The sequence below is a fragment of the Castor canadensis genome, chromosome 12 (assembly GCF_047511655.1).
Source record: "Castor canadensis chromosome 12, mCasCan1.hap1v2, whole genome shotgun sequence".
Lineage (NCBI taxonomy): Eukaryota > Metazoa > Chordata > Mammalia > Rodentia > Castoridae > Castor > Castor canadensis.
In genome coordinates this window covers 104,019,704-104,037,623 of record NC_133397.1, presented here as the reverse complement: position 1 = coordinate 104,037,623, position 17,920 = coordinate 104,019,704, and the positions used below count along the sequence as shown (strand labels likewise).

Sequence of the window (17,920 nt, the reverse complement as noted above, 5' to 3'; positions counted from 1 at the left end):
TTAGGGTTTGAACTCAGGGTCTCCCACTGAGATGTGTTCCCCAAACAGTTTTATATCCCCAGCTTTGCTTATAACATTGATGGTGATTTCTTTTTCCTCCTCCAGAAATTTATGACAACATTCTGAGTCCTCTAGTAAAAGCATGTTTCCTCTATTATATCTTCAAGATGAAAAATCTTGATAGGCTATGTTTTTGAAATTATGAGAATAGGACAGTGTATGAAATCTGCAGAAAGCTTCTTACTGTCCACAGTGGCATGCAATAAAATCAAATGTATGTCAGAATATTTCTATAAAACTTCCTTCAAGATAATAAGCAGGAGGCTGGGAATGGTAGGTCACATCTGTAATTCCAGTTACTCCAGAGCAGAGATAAGGAGGATTGATTTTTGTGGTTGGCCCTAGGCAAAATCTTAAGACCGTATCTGAAAAACACCTAAAGCAAAAAAAGAATTAGGGAATCGGCTCAGATGGTAGAACACCTGCCTAGCAAGCACAAGGCTTGAGTTCAGACTCCAGCACTGCTGGTAGGAAATCTGACTGAACACTTCTTTCATGAAGCTCATTTACAATAAAACGAGACACATTATTTAGAACAACATCTTCTTGAAGTTTTCTTAGTAAAACTCCAATTGTACAACAGAATAATCTGGTGGATTCACTAGCTAAAGTTTCCATTCAGATCTGATATCCACACAAACAATTCCTTTCTATAGGCTCACTTTCACAGCCCCATCCATTACACACTGGTGGCTAAACTCACCAATCATTCTTTAGGGCTGGGTACAGACAATGTGACATTTACTTGTTCCAAAATCTTTCAATAGAAAATTGGGTACTTGAATGCTTTTATGGCTCCCTTGTTTCACTGACACAGCCATGGCCTGGTGCCTTTTTTTTTTTTTTTGTGGCAGTACTGGAGTTTGAACTCAAGGCCTACATTCCACCAGCCCTCTTTTGTGAAGGTTTGTCTCGAGATAGGGTCTCGCAAACTATTTGCTCTGCCTCCCGAGCAGCTAGGATTAGAGGTGTGAGTCACTGGCACCTGCCACTTGGTGTCTTTTAAGAGTTTCTTAATTGAATCCGGGTGTTTGAACATGGGTAACTGTTGTATTTCCTTTAGAAGTCTCTCATGCTTATGTGTGCCTTGCACCTTTCTAAAGAAGTTTCTAACAGGTTCCAAATCTTCCACATTTGCTGATTTGAGGGACAGGGCAGAAAGAGCCACATCAAAAACTAAGTCTTCCCAAGATTCCTCAGGATCTTTGGGGTTTTCTTTTTTATCTTCAGAATGCTGTTGCAATTTATTCAAAAGTTTGATGATAAAAAGATCACCTAGTTTATTGGTTTCCATTTTATTTAATTCTTCCCTTTTCTGAATCAGTCCACTTCAGCCAAAGGTTCTCTAAGTGTGGGGGAGGGTGTAATTGGTGAGTGGACAGCCCTTTCACTAAACAAGAAAGGACTGAAATAGCTTGCAGGGCTGAGCTTGTGTGCCATCCTCTGTTAAGTCTGTAGGGCAACTATTAGTACATCTCCTTCGACTTGATTACACTTACCCTATTTCCAATATCTACCTATTGAAGCTTTTTGAAGCGAGGATTTGAAGCCTTGGGTGGGAAGATTTTTCCTGACCCAATCCATCAGAAATTGTGTGGGAGATTTTCCAGTCCAGCTTCCAGTTGTATAGTGAAAATTTCTTGTATATTTTAATCTTTCTCTTCTTCAGTAGTAGCTATAGAATTTTTTTTTTTTTTGGTTGAATTCAGGGCTTTGCACTAGGCTCTATGGCTTCAGCCACACCTCCAGTCCATTTTGCTTTAGTTATTTTGGAGATGGGGTCTCATGAATTATTTGCCTGAGCTGGCCTTGAACTGTGATCCTCTTGATCTCAGCCTCCCAAGTAACTAGTATTACAGGCATGAGCCAATGGTGTCTGACTTCGATTTGTCAAGTAAATGAAAGTTCACCATACTTTCCCCTTCTGTGACTGCAGGAGGCTTCTTCCTTCCATTTTGTTGATGTGAAATCTTTATGGTTGGACTGAATCCTGGATGGTCTTTTAAAGTTTCCATTTCTCTTTGAAACTTCCTAATTTTATGTTGAGCCTCTTTCTGGCCTTGTTTTTTTTTTTTTTCCCCTGCCTGCTACTTTGCATCCAGAAACTTTGCTACAAGGTTCAGGTACTTTTCTTTAGGGTCAAATTTTTCTTCCTGGCTTAAACTCTTAGAGCTCCTAATCTTTTCTTGTTCTTTTTGTTGCTCAGCATATTGTAGAATCCATTCTTTCATATTTACTTTCATAGTTTTTTCCTTCCTTTTTTGGATTAATCTTAGAGTCTTCCTCCTGTTTTTTAATTTTAGTTTGCAATGGAGGTGAAATAGTGGCTCATATTTGAGGAGACTGGAATTTTGGCCTACATTTAGGTTGTTGGTCTTCAAATTCCTGACTGAATCCTTCAGGAAGTGGATCATGGTTTAAACAGACCTGTCCAAGGCAGAATGAAGACCACCAAAGTGTGAGAGTATATTGGTCATTGTCTCTTCAGTGGTCTTAGTTAGAAATTTTCTAAATCCATGTATAAATCCCGTAATTTGTTGGCAGTAAGTTTTCCAGAAATCACTCCCTTGTCATTGTTTTTTTATGTTGATTGACCACTCCAATAATTCTTTGCTCTAGTTTGTTATTAATTACCAAAATAGATTCATTCAGATTTTCAGGACTACCACAAACATTTGCAGAATTAACACTAAAAATTTTTGGACCATGCTTGACTTGGGGCTCCAGTGCTGGCAGCAAGGGACCACCCGGCCGTAGGCTTCTTGTTTGGACTTCTGAGCAGCTCTGACCTGAGAAGATTTGGGTCTGAAAGCAGACACCGTGTTCCTGACTTCCATGGCTGCCAGAGCCTTTTGTTTCTTGTTCTTGCCATCCATGTTGTAGCTGTGGCAGAGATCCTGTCTCCACCACAGAAGCCCCAGGAGTTTGTTTTTTTTCCTTCCTTCCTTCCTTCTTTTCTTCCTTCCTTCTTTCCTTCCTTCCTTCCTTCTTCTCTTTCTTTCTTTCTCTTTTCTCTCCCTTCCTCCCTCCCATCCTCCCTCCCTCCCTTTCTTCCTTTCCTCCCTCCCTCTCTCTCCCTCCCATCTCTCTCTCCCTTTCTTTATTTCATTATAGCTTAGACTGGCCTCCAACTTGTGGTCCTCCTGCCTCTGCCTCCTGAGTGCTGAGATTAAGGTATGCATCACCATACCTGGTCTAACACTACTTTTATTATTGATCTAACAAAGTGGAGAACATGGGTTTAGATCTGTGATGACCTAAAGGTTTTACTAATGTTTTACCCTGGAATTAGGCAGGCCTTCCACAAATGGGCAGGCAGGCTCTTGGCTACATGCAGAGAGCAAGCCCATCTGTATCTGCTCTGAGGCCAGCATCTTCTTGAAAATACTCAGTTCTCCTTGGCAGACTTCTCTAGCTCTCAATAAAGAAGAGAAATAGGAATAGCCTAATACAGAGGAGAACCCAAGCCCTGTGAGGAGGCAGGAGTGATCGTTGCCTCCTTCACTTCCTGTGGCTGCTCTAGTTGCTGTGCTAATCTCGAGTTGCAGCTTTCTCTCTCTGCCATCCTTTAGCCAGGAAGAGGTTTTATCACAACACACTTCTTGTGGAAGATTTGACTCTTTGGGATTTTGTATGTCATTCTGACTTTGTGTTGTACCTCGTCTCACAACAAAATTCTTACTCCAAAAGAAAAATTAATAGATGTTTTTATGTTCCTTGGGTGATATGATAAGTATGTTTGTTGGCAGCCACCATTTTTATTGTCATGAATGATAAGATCTTGCCTAAAATTACTGGAATTGTGTCTTGTGTTCTTGGTAGGCTTATACTGTTGCTTGAATTTGTTCAATGTGCTCTATGAAAAGACGTGACAATGCTGACAGGACAGAAGTCCAGCTGAACCTCTAAAAGGCTTCAAGCTTCTGGAAAATATTATGGATGGGAGATGATGTTTCAGTGCTATCAGAGTGCCTATAAAAGTGTGTGTGTGTGTGTGTGTGTGTGTGTGTGTGTGTGTGTGTGTAGGCAGGTGCTCTGCCATTTGAGACACACCCGGGCCCTCTTTGTTTGTATGTTGTTTTTGAGCCCAGGCTGGCCTTGGACTTATGGTCTTGCCTCTGCATCTTAAGTAGCAGGGATTATAGGTGTGTGCCATCATGCTCAGCTTAAAATGTACATACTTTTTAAGCCACTGTTTTTGAAGAGTAAAGTGAAAAGATTATTTTGCACAAGTTACACCAGAGGTATATTATTTTTCATTTTTAGCTTTGTCTTTGTAACTGTTAAAATTTTTTCACATGAAAAATTTTTCTGAAGGGTTTGGCTTTGGTGTATACTGGTGGGACTTAGACTTTTCTTTAAATAAATCATAAATGAGAACTGGGTGTGGTGGTGATGCACACCCGTAATCCCAGCACTCGGGAGGCTGAGACAGGAAGATCACAAGTTCCAGGCCATTCTGGGCTAAATGGTGAGACCCTGTCTCAAAAAAGAAAAGAAAACCTAGCTACTCAGGAGGCAGAGATCAGGAGGAGCACAGTTTGAAGCCAACTGAGCAAATAATTCGAGAGACCCTATCTTAAAAATACCTAACACAAAAAGGGCTGGTGGAGTGGCTCAAGATGTAGGCTCTGAGTTCAAGCCTCAGTAATACACACACACACACACACACACACACACACACACACACACACACACACACATACACACAAAAGGAAAACAAAATAAATCATGAAGAGGGAACTTTATTACAAGTGCTGATTACAATCCCAATACACCATGTTGACATACTGAAAGACTGAAATCCTAAAATCACCAAATCACAATTTGAAGATCATAATCCTGAAAACTCAAATACCCAAACCATGGGGAAGAAAAAGATATATGAGAGGGGTAGAGAGCCAAATTCTAAGGAAGAATTAGCCATACAATGTGGCAAGAGTGGAAACTTCAACTTAAACGTGTGATTTGGGTGGTGAACACCCGCAATTCCAGCTACTCAGGAGTTGGAGGCAGGAGGACAGCAAGATCGAGGCCAGTCCTGGCAAAGTTATGGAGCCCTTATCTCAAAAACAAAATAAAACCAAAATAGCTGAGGTGTAACTCAGAGGTTTTGGGTTCAGTCTCCAGCACTGCATAATAAAGATAACAACAACAATAATAATAATGTGTCATTTATCTGCATTGGCATTACTTTCAGTAGATGAAATTCCAGGAGATTTTGGTGAATTAAAGCCACATCTGCCTAAAGAAGTCAGTGAAGTCAATGACAAGTTTGAAAATAAAATATGTTTATGGCGGGATAAGAAGACACTTATGTAACAGTATTGTAGTTCAGTCACAGTACTGTTGCCACCAAATTTGTGGTCTGTACATGAATGTGTTTGTGTATTCATAACGGATTTCATATGCCCAAGGCAAATGAGAAAATTTAATAGGGAATGCTCATGTTGGCATATTTCAAACCATAGAAAAATTTCAAAATGAGCAGTGCTACATAGAAAACAAATGAAATGTATTCTTCCTGGAGACCCATACCCTAAAGAAAAAAAAAAGCAGTGGTTCTTCCCAATGCAAAACTTCAAACTATCATTAATGATGGCTAAAGTCAGCTGGCCCTTGTGTACCACTTTCACGCAAGTGCCCACGATCAATTCCCATAATACACTTTTTTGTATGTCGAGATTTATTATCATTTTATTTTTAGGTCTTTTTCTCTTTTTTCCATTTTAAAGATTCTCCCACCATTTAAACTTGTCAGCATTTAAAAAACTAATTTACTATGTAATGTATTTCACTTTTCAATCATTTCCTGTCCTGGAGGCACAAATTATGTAAAGGCTTTTATAGAGTTCTAATTCATACTATGCATATTTTTTGTACATTTGACTTTGTGAAAACACATTATCACGTTGACTTTTTGTGTATAAGTACTGCACATGTTCTCCTTTTTTGTAACTGGAGAATTATCTTCAGAAAATTTCTGAGTTAAAACCACTTGTGGTATTTCTGATGGATAGTGGTCCTTCCTCCTACTTGGGACTTGCTGAAATTCTGGAGTCTGAGAGGTTCATGTCTGTTGTCAGTTTTAGAAAACTCTTGGTCTTTGTATCTCCTCAAGTACTGCTTCCATATACCATTCTCTCTCCTGTCTTTCAGGAATGGAAATTACATATGTATTAGACCTTTTGACTGTATTTCACAGGCCTGTTGCTTTTTTTTCTTTTCTCTGTCCTTCTGTTTACTTTCTATTAAACTGTCTTCCAGCTCATGAATCCTGACTTCTCTGTACTCAGATTGCTGTGACATATACCCAATGGGTTATTTCCAGTTATTATCATGTTTAGTTTTAAATTGTTCCTCTGATTTTTTTATAGATCCCAGTTTTATCCTAAAGAAAATTGTCCATCTTTTTATCTTTGTCCATCTTTTCCTCTATTTTCTTAAATTTAGTAGGCCTAATTATTAAAGTCCCTGTCAACTATAATATCTGGTTCTCATTCTGTTAGTGTTTTCACTTATGTTCATTAATTTGTATTCGACTTTTAGCATGGCCTATAATTTTATATTGAATTTGGATACTGTATATGAAAAATTGTAGAGGCTTCTGGATAATATTCTCTACTTCCAAGGAGTTGTGCTTTCTTGTGGAAGGTAGAAAAAATTCTGGCAGTTTACTTTGATCCTGTAAAGGCTTGGTTTTAAGCTTTGTTACATCTATTCTATTTCAGTATTGTGTTGTGACCTTATTCCAAGGGTATGGACCTTTTGGAGTTTCAACTATAAGCCCTGGGTATTTCCATCCTGGTCAAAGCTTGAAGTCCAACTTCTCTTGGGTGCTGAAGTCATTCAGGTCGTTGGACTCTAAGACTGCTGTTTCTGTGGGTTTCTCAGTATCTTTTCTGTGCGTGCTGAGTTTAAGAAGTGAGTTTAGGGGCAAGGTAAGCCACTGTCTTGATGGAAATTTGTATCTACATTAGTGAGCTGTTTTTCTGTAATTTCCCTTTCTTTAGGAGTTTTTCCTCAATCCCAGCCATTTTGGCAGCCCTGAGATTTGACCTTTTACTCCTCAGCTCAGAAATACTGTTGTCTTTTTGTTTTTATTTTTGCTGACTGGGGCTTGAACTCAACGCATCATGCTTGCTAGGCAGGCACTCTACCACTTGAGCTACTCCACCAGCCCATACTATTGTCTTTTACTTGGCCTTTATTCTCTTGTATCTAGTTTTGAAAATTCCCTTAAGATAAAAATTCCAGGGTGACACTGGGCTCATGTACTCTCTCTCAAGGATCATAGATTCAAGTCCTACCTGCTTCAGTTACTCTTCAATTCCTTCAAAGATTTGTTCATATATACATATATGTATACATATATATATCTTACATAATTACTTCGTTCCCCCACAGTGGGAGGGTTAATTTGATACATGCTACTCCATCTTGGTTGGAGTTTTAAGTTTCTATACTTCTGAACTTTTTGAGTTTGCAGTAGAGTCACTGAATGGTTTATCTGCCTCAGCAATGAAAGATGACATTATTATCTTTAAGTAACAGAGCACCATTCCTTTTAATTTCTGTATTAAATAAAATCTACCACATGTCTGTAGGCAAAGCCAAAATCTGAGTGCCTATAACCTAAAGTCATGATCAAAATTTAGGTACCTTACACATCTAGTGTCCTGTGGTGGGGACAACTCCTCAGCCTGTGTGTGGATAAGCCACACAGCCCAGGAATTTAGCCCTACCATTCAGGGACATTGTGCATAGTTGTGCAGGCTCCAGAGAATGACAGTTATGTAGGCTCAATGGAATGGCACCCCTTGGAATTGTACAATATGGTGGCTTTAATGCTACACTTTCTTTTTGGCCTTAGAATTGAATTCCTTTGCAGGTACATGGTCGGGGGGACTACTGGGAACAACAGATCTAGCACTGCCTATCCATGCCTGGCATGAAATTCACCAGGACTTTTAGGGGAACAACTTTAATTAAGCAATAAGATTAGAAGCCTGATTGCAGAAAATTAGGAGGTAAAGAATGAGTGGGAAGTCAAGAAGCATGGACACCAAATAAATACATTTTAAAAAATTGTATATGACGATGGAGAAATAGCAGCCTCTTCAACAAAAACTGCTGGGAAAACTGGTTAGCAGTCTGCAAAAAACTGAAACTAGATCCATGTATATCACCCTATACCAAGATTAACTCAAAATGGATCAAGGATCTTAATATCAGACCCCAAACTCTTAAGTTGATACAAGAAAGAATAGGAAATACTCTGGAGTTAGTAGGTATAGGTAAGAACTTTCTCAATGAAACCCCAGCAGCACAGCAACTAAGAGATAGCATAGATAAATGGGACCTCATAAAACTAAAAAGCTTCTGTTCATCAAAAGAAATGGTCTCTAAACTGAAGAGAACACCCACAGAGTGGGAGAAAATATTTGCCAATTATACATCAGACAAAGGACTGATAACCAGAATATACAGGGAACTTAAAAAACTAAATTCTCCCAAAACTAATGAACCAATAAAGAAATGGGCATGTGAACTAAACAGAACTTTCTCAAAAGAAGAAATTCAAATGGCCAGAAAACACATGAAAAAATGCTCACCATCTCTAGCAATAAAGGAAATGCAAATTAAAACCACACTAAGATTCCACCTCACCCCTGTTAGAATAGCCATCATCAGCAACACCACCAACAACAGGTGTTGGCGAGGATGCGGGGAAAAAGGAACCCTCTTACACTGTTGGTGGGAATGTAAACTAGTACAACCACTCTGGAAAAAAATTTGGAGGCTACTTAAAAAGCTGGACATCGATCTACCATTTGATCCAGCAATACCACTCTTGGGGATATACCCAAAAGACTGTTACTCCAGAGGCACCTGCACATCCATGTTTATTGCGGCACTATTCACAATAGCCAAGTTATGGAAACAGCCAAGATGCCCCAGCACAGACGAATGGATTAAGAAAATGTGGTATCTATACACAATGGAATTTTATGCAGCCATGAAGAAGAACGAAATGTTATCATTCGCTGGTAAATGGATGGAACTGGAGAACATCATTCTGAGTGAGGTTAGCCTAGCCCAAAAGACCAAAAATCGTATGTTCTCCCTCATATGTGGACATTAGATCAAGGGCAAACACAACAAGGGGATTGGACTATGAGCACATGATAAACGCGAGAGCACACAAGGGAGGGGTGAGGATAGGTAAGACACCTAAAAAACTAGCTAGCATTTGTTGCCCTTAATGCAGAGAAACTAAAGCAGATACCTTAAAAGCAACTGAGGCCAATAGGAAAAGGGGAACAGGTACTAGAGAAAAGGTTAGATCAAAAAGAATTAACCTAGAAGGTAACACCCACGCACAGGAAATCAATGTGAGTCAATGCCCTGTATAGCTATCCTTATCTCAACCAGCAAAACCCCTTGTTCCTTCCTATTAATGCTTATACTGTCTCTACAACAAAATTAGAGATAAGGGGAAAATAGTTTCTGCTGGGTATTGGGGGGGGAGCGGGAGGGGGTGGAGTGGGTGGTAAGGGAGGGGGTGGGGGCAGGGGGGAGAAATGAACCAAGCCTTGTATGCACATATGAATAATAAAAGAAAAAAAAAATTGTATATGAAAGCAAGTGAAAGGTAAGTTAGAGACAGAAGGACTTTGTTCTAGGGCTGAGGAAATTTTGTGTGTCTATGGTCTGGAGGTGCAGCTAATAGAGAAGTAGAAAATATAAAGATGATAAGAGTTAATTAAGAAGATAAACAGCCCAAATAAGATAGATTGGAAAGAAGGAGAAAGATACAAGATGAGAAGGACATCTAAAGAAGTAGAATTACAGACTGGATGCATGAGACAATGTGTATCTCTGACAACATCCAGTTTGAGGCTGGGCAGCAGGGTGGATGATAGTGTTCAGGGATTTATGTAGAATATAAGAAATGGGCTTTCAGAATGAACATGTAGTGAGGATTTATTTAACCTAGTAATTTTTTCCCAGTACTGGGGATTGAACCAAGGACCGTGCACATGCTAGGCAAAAGTTGTACCAGTGAGTTACATCCTCAGTCCTTTTTATTTTGTTTTGAGGCAGGGTCTTGCTGAGTTGCTCAGGTTGACCTTGCACTTTTGATCCTCTCACTTTGGCTCCAGAGTAGCTGGGATCACAGGCATGCTAACCTACGAACTTTTTTTTTTTTTAAGATGAAAATATTTACTGACGGTGGATACCAAGCTATGCAGTATATGCTTTACTATGAGTTCTTCATGAAAGATGGCGATCAGGAAGTCCTAATTCAAAGGAAAGTTGAGGTTGTTGAGAAAAAAAAATTTTTTTAACAAGAATTAAAGGGAAAGTTGAAAAGCAAAGAAGATCCTAGGAGAGAGAGGGCAAGGGGGAAAAAGGAAGAAAAGAGGATAGCCAACAATTTGGAGTAGTGGTTCTGAGGAGCTAATAACCAGGGAAATGGTTTAAAACATAAAAGGATGACTGATTCAGGGAGAAGGAGAGGACAAAACTGGGGGAGATGTTGAGAGAAGCAAAGAGAGCAGGAAACACTGAGCAAGGTGAAGTAGGAGTGGACAGTAGGAAAGGAGTGGAGTCTGGAAAGGAAAAGAACTCCAGGTTTCAATAACGGCTGGAGAGAGAAGCAGGAGATGATGGAGAGTAAAGGGCAGCGGGGGTGTTTGTAGGAGGGGGACGGAGGCAATCTGGGCGGAGCAGCTGGCAGAGGCTGTCACCAGCTCGGAGCCGCATCACCGACATCCCCGCAGCAGCTGAAGCGGTGGCTCCTACACGGCTAGAAGATGCGCCTGGGCAATACCGGGACAGTAGGAAACCCAAGCAGGGACGGCAACTAGGGCTGGGGTGACCAGGCCCAAGAAATCCATGAAGAGGACAGACGGCAGCTGCTGCTGTCGCCGCCGGTGCGACTGCGGTTGCTGCGGCCACGCGCCGGGCCCGGCTCCCCACGCGCGCTGCTGGCTCGGAGACGCAGCGCGGGCCGCAGAGTCCCCGCCGCAGCCCCGCAGCCGGGAGGGACGCCGCCGCGAGCAGCCCGGGAGCTGGGCGGTGGCCGCAGAGGAGGAAGAGGCAGCCTCCGCGGCCGCACCCTGCCCGAGGTGAGTCGCGCCAGCTGGGGACCCTGCGGGACCTGTGGGGCGGTAGCGTGGATGCCCGGGTGGGAGACCCGCGCCCAGGGCTGCAAATAGATCCGACTCCTGGAAGAGGTTGGCGCCGGGTGACAAGTGCTAAGAGAAGGTTGGAGGGCAGGGAGGCAGATGAAGCTCTGAGCGGGGATGGGAGGAGGAACAGATTAGTGGCGACTAGCCTAAAAATAAGGTGGCGCTGGATTGTACTGCAGAAAGCTTGGGGAACCCAGGGAGTGTTCCAGCGTCTGTGCTTGATGGGTGGCTATCGGCCGTGTTGGTGGGGATGAGGTTGAAGGCTGAGCCAAAGGACAGACGAGCACAGGACTTCGAAAGCCATGCCAGATTGGAAACCTTAGGGACAGTCACAGGAGATAAAGGATCAGGGGACGGGCGCAGCCGTTCCTCTTTTGGCTGTTTCTCTTAGACACTGACAGCAGGGCGGTGATGGGGACGTCCTTTCCTCCCAGGACACCTCCCTTCTGCAGAGCTGGACTTCGGCCTGTTGGCTGGGTGTGAAGACAAGCTCGACCTAAACCCAGTCCTTTTCCCGGCTCTGGCCTAGAAAACTGGGCAGACTGGGCCCAATTTTCTTCATGGAGCGATAGCAAGACGAAAATCTGCCATGCGTGAATTTCCTGGAGAAGGGACGATCATACCGCTGCCTTTTTTTTTTTTTTTTAAATAAGCGTGTCCTACTCATAGAATTCTTAGCTTTTTCTAAGAATTTAGAATGTATAAGCCAGTACTTATAAAATACAAAGAGATAATGGTTTCCTAAGCTATCATTAATTAAATGGGATCTTTAAAAATCATTTCATTTCTCTAGGCTTCAGTTTTCTATGTATAAAATTTGGATTTGGGATAAAAGAATACTACATGTAGAAGAAAATATTAAATTTGAATCCTGTGTTCAGGTCTCTGTCTCTACTATATTTGCAAACTAGTTGGATGAAATCTATTCAAAGAATAGATCTTTTTTTTCTTTTGTGGCGGTACTGGGGGTTGAACTCAGGGCCTCACACTTGGCTAGGTAGGCACTCTACCACTGGATCTACTCCACCAGTCGTTTTTCATGTTGGGTATTTTTAAGATAGGGTCTCTCTTTTTGCCTGGCTGGACCCCAACTGTGATCTTCCTGATCTCAATTGTTCATGATACTATCTACAAAGTCAAAGGCATTCAATTAGCAGTGTTTAAAAGAATCACATTTCTATTAAGGATTTCATAATAAATTACTGTTCTTAAGAAGGAATGAAGCAAGGAGTATTCATTCTTTGATTTTTTTATAAAGTGAAATTTTAGCCCAAATATAATTACTTTAAAAATGTGTCCATGGGATGTTGAACAAGATTTGATCAGAAGAAAATTAATCTGAATATATGTAATATAGATATGAATACATGTACTTATAATTTCAAGAATTTTTTTTGGCTTAGAGGTGGAGTGGGGTAGGGGATGAGGAGGTAGAAGGGCTTGCTATGTAGCCCAGGCTAGCCTGGAACTTTCTATGTAGCTCAGACTGGTCTGGAACTTGTGATCCTCCTGCCTCAGCCTCCTGAATGCTGGTATTACACATGTGCCCCACTATACCCAGCTCAAGGCTTTTTAACCACTTTACATAAATAGGTAATTTTTTTTAATTTGAAAGAAAAAATACTGCAGAATATAAGGTGAATTGAGACTCTTTAACATAAAGGTATGTTTTTTTCACTGTCTATGGTAACAAAAAGTTGTAGGATTAGGATTTAATTCTCTAAATTGTGGGATTTATTTGTTTATTTATGTATTTTGAGGCAGGGGCTCACTATGTAGCCCAAGAGTGCCTTAAATTTCCTGTCCTTCTGCCTCAGTTTCCACAGTGTTGGGATTACAGACATGCACCACCACACCCCACTGTGGATTTTGTTTGTTTTTGTGGTACTCACACACATGCTAGGCAAGTGCTCTACTAGTGAGCTACATCTCAGCCTGTGGTTTAATTCTGAAGATAGATAGCAAAAGTTCATTGTTTTCTAAACAGGTATCCATCTGACAAACCACTTCTACATTTGTCTTAATTGATGTTATGATAAATCTTGAAATGCTTTTGAAAGTTCATGAATTCCCAAATGAAGCTATTTCAGAAACTTCACTGAGGTAGTACTGCCTTGGCCTTCATTTAAAAAATCAATTCTTGCCCAGCACTAGTGGCTCACACCTGTAATCCTAGCTACTCAGGAGGCAGAGATCAGGAGGATCACTGTTTGAAGCCAGCCCAGGCAAATAGTTTGTGAGACCCCATTTCAAAATTACCTAAAGAAAACAGGACTGGAGGGAAGAACCACTGCTTTTTTTCCCTTAGGGTATGGGTCTCCAGCAAGAATAAATTTTTAGAAATGGATAGTGGTGATGGTTCCACAACACTGTGAATTCACTGAATGCTACTGAATTGTATACCTAAAAATGGTCAAAATGGTACATTTTGTGTTCTGTATATACACATATGCAGCAGTACTGGGGTTTGAACTCAAGGTTTCATGCTTGTGAGGGAGGCATTTGAGCCAGACCTCCAGTTCTATATATATATATTTTACCACAATAAAAAAGTTAAATTAGAGCCAGGCACTGTAATCCTAGCTACTTGAGAGGCTAAGATTAGGAGGAGGATCTTGGTCAATCCAGCCAGGAGAAAATGTGCACAAGATTCCATCTTAACCAATAGCTGGCGCAGTGGCATGTATGCGCCATTCTAAGCTATGTGGGAGGCGAGATCAGGAAGATCACAGTTCCAGGCTAGCGCGGGCCTCCAATAAGTTTGCAAGACCCCATCTCAATGGGAAAAAGCTAGACGTAGTGGCATGCACCTGCCATCCCAGCTAAGGTGGAAAGCATAAAGCAAGACCCTTTCTCAAAAATAACCAGAGCAAAAGGGTTGGAGGCATGGCTCAAGTGGTAGAGTGCCTGCCTAGTGAGCATGAGGCCCTGAGTACAAGCCCCAGTACCACCACCACCAAGAACAAAAACATCAATTATCCAGGAATTTGTAGCATACTTTTCAAAATATAACTTTATAAACTGTCAAAGTCCTGTCCTTAGTTCATTAAGTCTGTTTCTTAAACTGATAAACTACAGGGCTACTGTAGAAACCCTGAGCAGTAAATAATTAATTTATAAGTGAAGATTTTTTTTTTCACAAAATGTGAGGGGAATAGAGTCTCTTTTGTTATTCCAGTGAGGTCTCTCTTGGCATACTTGCCACATTTGGAACTAAACTATAACCAAAAGTTTGTGAAACTGGAATTTAGAGAAAGAGGAACTAACAGTGGATCTAATTTCAAAAAAATTTGATAGCTTTAGAGTGTCAAGGGACACAAATGAGTTCTTTCTTTCAGGACAGCAAGTGCCCATTGATTATAAATTTCCCTTCTTAAGATGCACCTTTTTATCTATCTCCAATATGTAAATATTTCTAATCAGGTTATAATCTAATTGGTTTGGGACTCTGTGTCTGTTTCAGGTATCTGCACATTTCCTCTCTGAATCAGTTGGTCTTAATTGTGAAGTTCCAATTCCAAATGGCAAGTGTATTAGTCTGTGTTGTGCTGTTACAACAGAATACCAGAGACATGATAATTTATAGACAGCAGAGATTTATTGCTTTCAATTCAGGAGGATGGGAAGTCTAGGATTGAGGGGCCAGCATCTGGTCAGAGCCTTCTTTCTAGAGCATTCATGGCACAAGGTGGAAAGGCAAGAGAGAATTTAAGAGAGAGAAGAGGGGGCCAAACTTGCTTTTATAACAAACCCACTCTTGTGGCAACTAACCCACTCCCTTGGTAAAGACATTAATCACCTCTTATTAAGCTCCATCTCCCAACACTGTTGTACTGGGGATTAAATTTCCAACATGAACTTTTCGGAGAATATTCAAACCATAGTTAAACCTGATTTTCTCAGGTAAAATTCACCATGGGGCAAGGCTTTGTGGCTGGGAGGGCCATATTACATATTACAGCCTTTACATACTGGCAGTATGAAAGATGTAGTTAATGGCACCTGTGAATGGTGCTAAGAGATAGAGTATCAGAGAAGGATTCACACAGGACACAAAGTTTTGTCTTCCATGACAAGATAATGGATCTGTGTTGGATGGGAAGCATTTTTTAGCAGAGGAACACGAGCACCTTGTGGTCCTAGGAAAATGCCTTAGTAAGGGACTCCTATTGCTGCAGTGGAACTTTTCTATGATGATATAATTCAAAGGTGATCCTCTTTCAAGTAGTGTAGTGATTAGGTTCCACCCCAGTGGTCTAGTGGAGGCTAAGGGAGCTAAGCTATTCCTATAGTTTATATATCTGTTTACCACTGTAATGAAGTTTGCCAGTTTATGAAGCTATTCCTTCCTCTGGAAATGGTTCACTAAATAAATCAGTGGAGAGGAAAATATAGATGGTGGTATGTTGTCTGTCTGTTTAATCCAGATACTCAACTGAGAAATTCTCTTGTTACCCAAGATGGTTCCTTTCCCCTACTTCAAATGATTTCAACAGGTTTCAGTGTTGTGTCTTTGTACACATTTATAAGGTACACTGACCATATTCACCTTCCTTTACCCTCTCCATTTTCCCTCCCCCTCCTACTAATATGCTCCCCCTAATAAGACCTGTTTTACATTCCTGTCCTTCATTGTTTAAGTACATGTTCATTGTTCAAAGGGGTTTTGCTATGGCATTTCACCTGTGAATATATTGTACTTTAATCATCCTAACTCCCTCTTTTACTCTTCCTTACTTTCCCCCACCCTCTATCATTCAGCAGATTCCAGTGTGTTTCATTGTGCCTTCTTCCTACACAGATGCGATGTATTTCAGTGTTATTCATTCTCTATCATTTCCATTTCCTCTCCCTCCTCCTTATTCTCCTTAAATAGTCCCACTATTGAAAGCATGTTCTCTCTCTCTCTCTCTTTCTTGCTCTCTCTCTCTAGATGATCATGCTTGTATTTGTGTATACATTTATCTTTTGGATCTATCTTCCACATATGAGAGAAAACATGTGACTTTTGTCTTTCTGAACCTAGCTTACTTCGATTAACATGATAATCTCCAGTTGCATCCATTTATCTGCAAACAACAAAATTTCATTCATCTTTATGACTGAATAAAATTCCATTGTATATAAATATCACATTTTCTTAATCCATTCATCAGTTATAGGGCATCTTGGCTATTTCCATAACTTAGCTGTTGTGAATAATTCTGCAAAAACATTGTGTGCATAAGTGTCTTTATTATATCTGGACACGTATTCCTTCTGATATATTCCCAATAGTATTGCTGGATCCTCTGGTAGGTCTGTTTTTAGTTTTTTGAGGAGTGGAGACACTCCTCAACAGTGTGGAGACACTGTTTTCCACTGTGGTTGTACTAATTTACATTCCCACCAACAGTTATGAGGGTTCCTTTTTCCATGCATCCTTGCCAACATTTGTTGTTGCTTGTGTTCTTCATGATAGCCATTTTGACTGGAGTGACATGAAATCTTAATGTGGTTTTGATCTGCATTTCTTTTATGACCAGGGATGTTGAGCATTTAATTTATTGGTCATTTGTACTTCTTCCTTAGAAAAATTTCTGTTTAGTTCACTTGCCCATTTCTTCACTGGGTCATTGATTCTTTGGGAGTTTAGTTTGTTGAGGTCCCTTTAAATTTTGGTTATTGATCCCTTGTCAGATGTATAGCTGGCAAAGATTTAGTTCCATTCAATGGGCTGCCTCTTCAATCTAATGACTGTTTGCTGTGCAGAAGCTTTTCAGTTTCATGTGGTCCCATTTGTTGATCCTTTCTCTTAATAGAGGAGCCATTGAAATTCTATTCAGGAAGTTATTGCCTATGCGTATAAGTTCCAGTGTTTTTCCTGAAGTACTTTCAATATTTGAAGTCTTACATTAAGGTCTTTGATCCACTTTGAGTTGATATTTGCACAAGGTGAAAGACGGAGCTCTTATTTCAGTCTTTTGCATATAGATAATCGGTTTTCCCAGCATTATTTGTTGATGAGGCTATCTTCTTTTTTTCAATATATGTCTTATGTTCCTTTGTCAAAAAATCAGATGACTCTAGCTGTGTGAGTTTGCATCTGGGTCTTCTATTCTGCTCCTTTGGTCTTCATGTCTGTTCTGGAACCAGTACCATGTTGTTTTTATTGTTATGTCTCTGTAGTATAGTTTGAAGTTAGGTGTTGTGATACCTCCAGCATTGCTCTTTTTGATCAGTATTGCTTTGGCTATTTGAGGACTTTCATGCTTCCAAATGAACTTTAGGATTGATTTTTTTCTATCTCTGTGAGAAATGTCATTGGAATTTTTATGGAGATTGCATTGAACATATAGATTGCTATTGGTTGTATAGTCATTTTCACAATATTAATTCTGTTGATCTGTGGGCATGGGAGATCTTTCCATCTTCTGATGTCTCCTTCAATGTCTTTCTTCAGTGATTCATAGTTTTCATTGTAGAGGTCTTTTATTTCCTTTGTTAAATTTATTCCTAGCTAGTTTTTTGGTTATTGCAAATGGGATTGTTTTCCTAAATTCTTTCTCAGTCTGTTCATTGTTGGTATATAAAAAAGCTACCAATTTTTGTATATTGATTTTGTATATTCCTACTTTGCTGAAGGTGTTTATTATGTCTAAATGCTTTTTGGTGAAGTTTTT

General features: G+C 40.3%; 1 protein-coding gene and 1 pseudogene across 6 annotated transcripts in view; one reads left to right on the top strand and one right to left on the bottom strand.

The window, feature by feature from the left end:
- Window positions 1-2,936, bottom strand: LOC109694232 (ATP-dependent RNA helicase DHX29-like; annotated as a pseudogene).
- Window positions 2,937-10,766: 7,830 nt separating this feature from the next.
- Pde4dip (phosphodiesterase 4D interacting protein) overlaps window positions 10,767-17,920 on the top strand; it is a 193,951-nt gene continuing 186,797 nt past the window's right edge. For 4 of the 6 annotated variants that reach the window (XM_074050638.1, XM_074050640.1, XM_074050636.1 and 1 more), the window contains exon 1: window positions 10,768-11,195. In XM_074050638.1, the coding sequence (XP_073906739.1) occupies window positions 10,963-11,195 (233 nt within the window). In that variant the 5' untranslated portion in view covers window positions 10,768-10,962. Of the gene's footprint in view, window positions 11,196-17,920 lie in introns of all 6 variants that reach the window. The other 2 variants (XM_074050631.1, XM_074050634.1) reach the window with 2 other exon arrangements.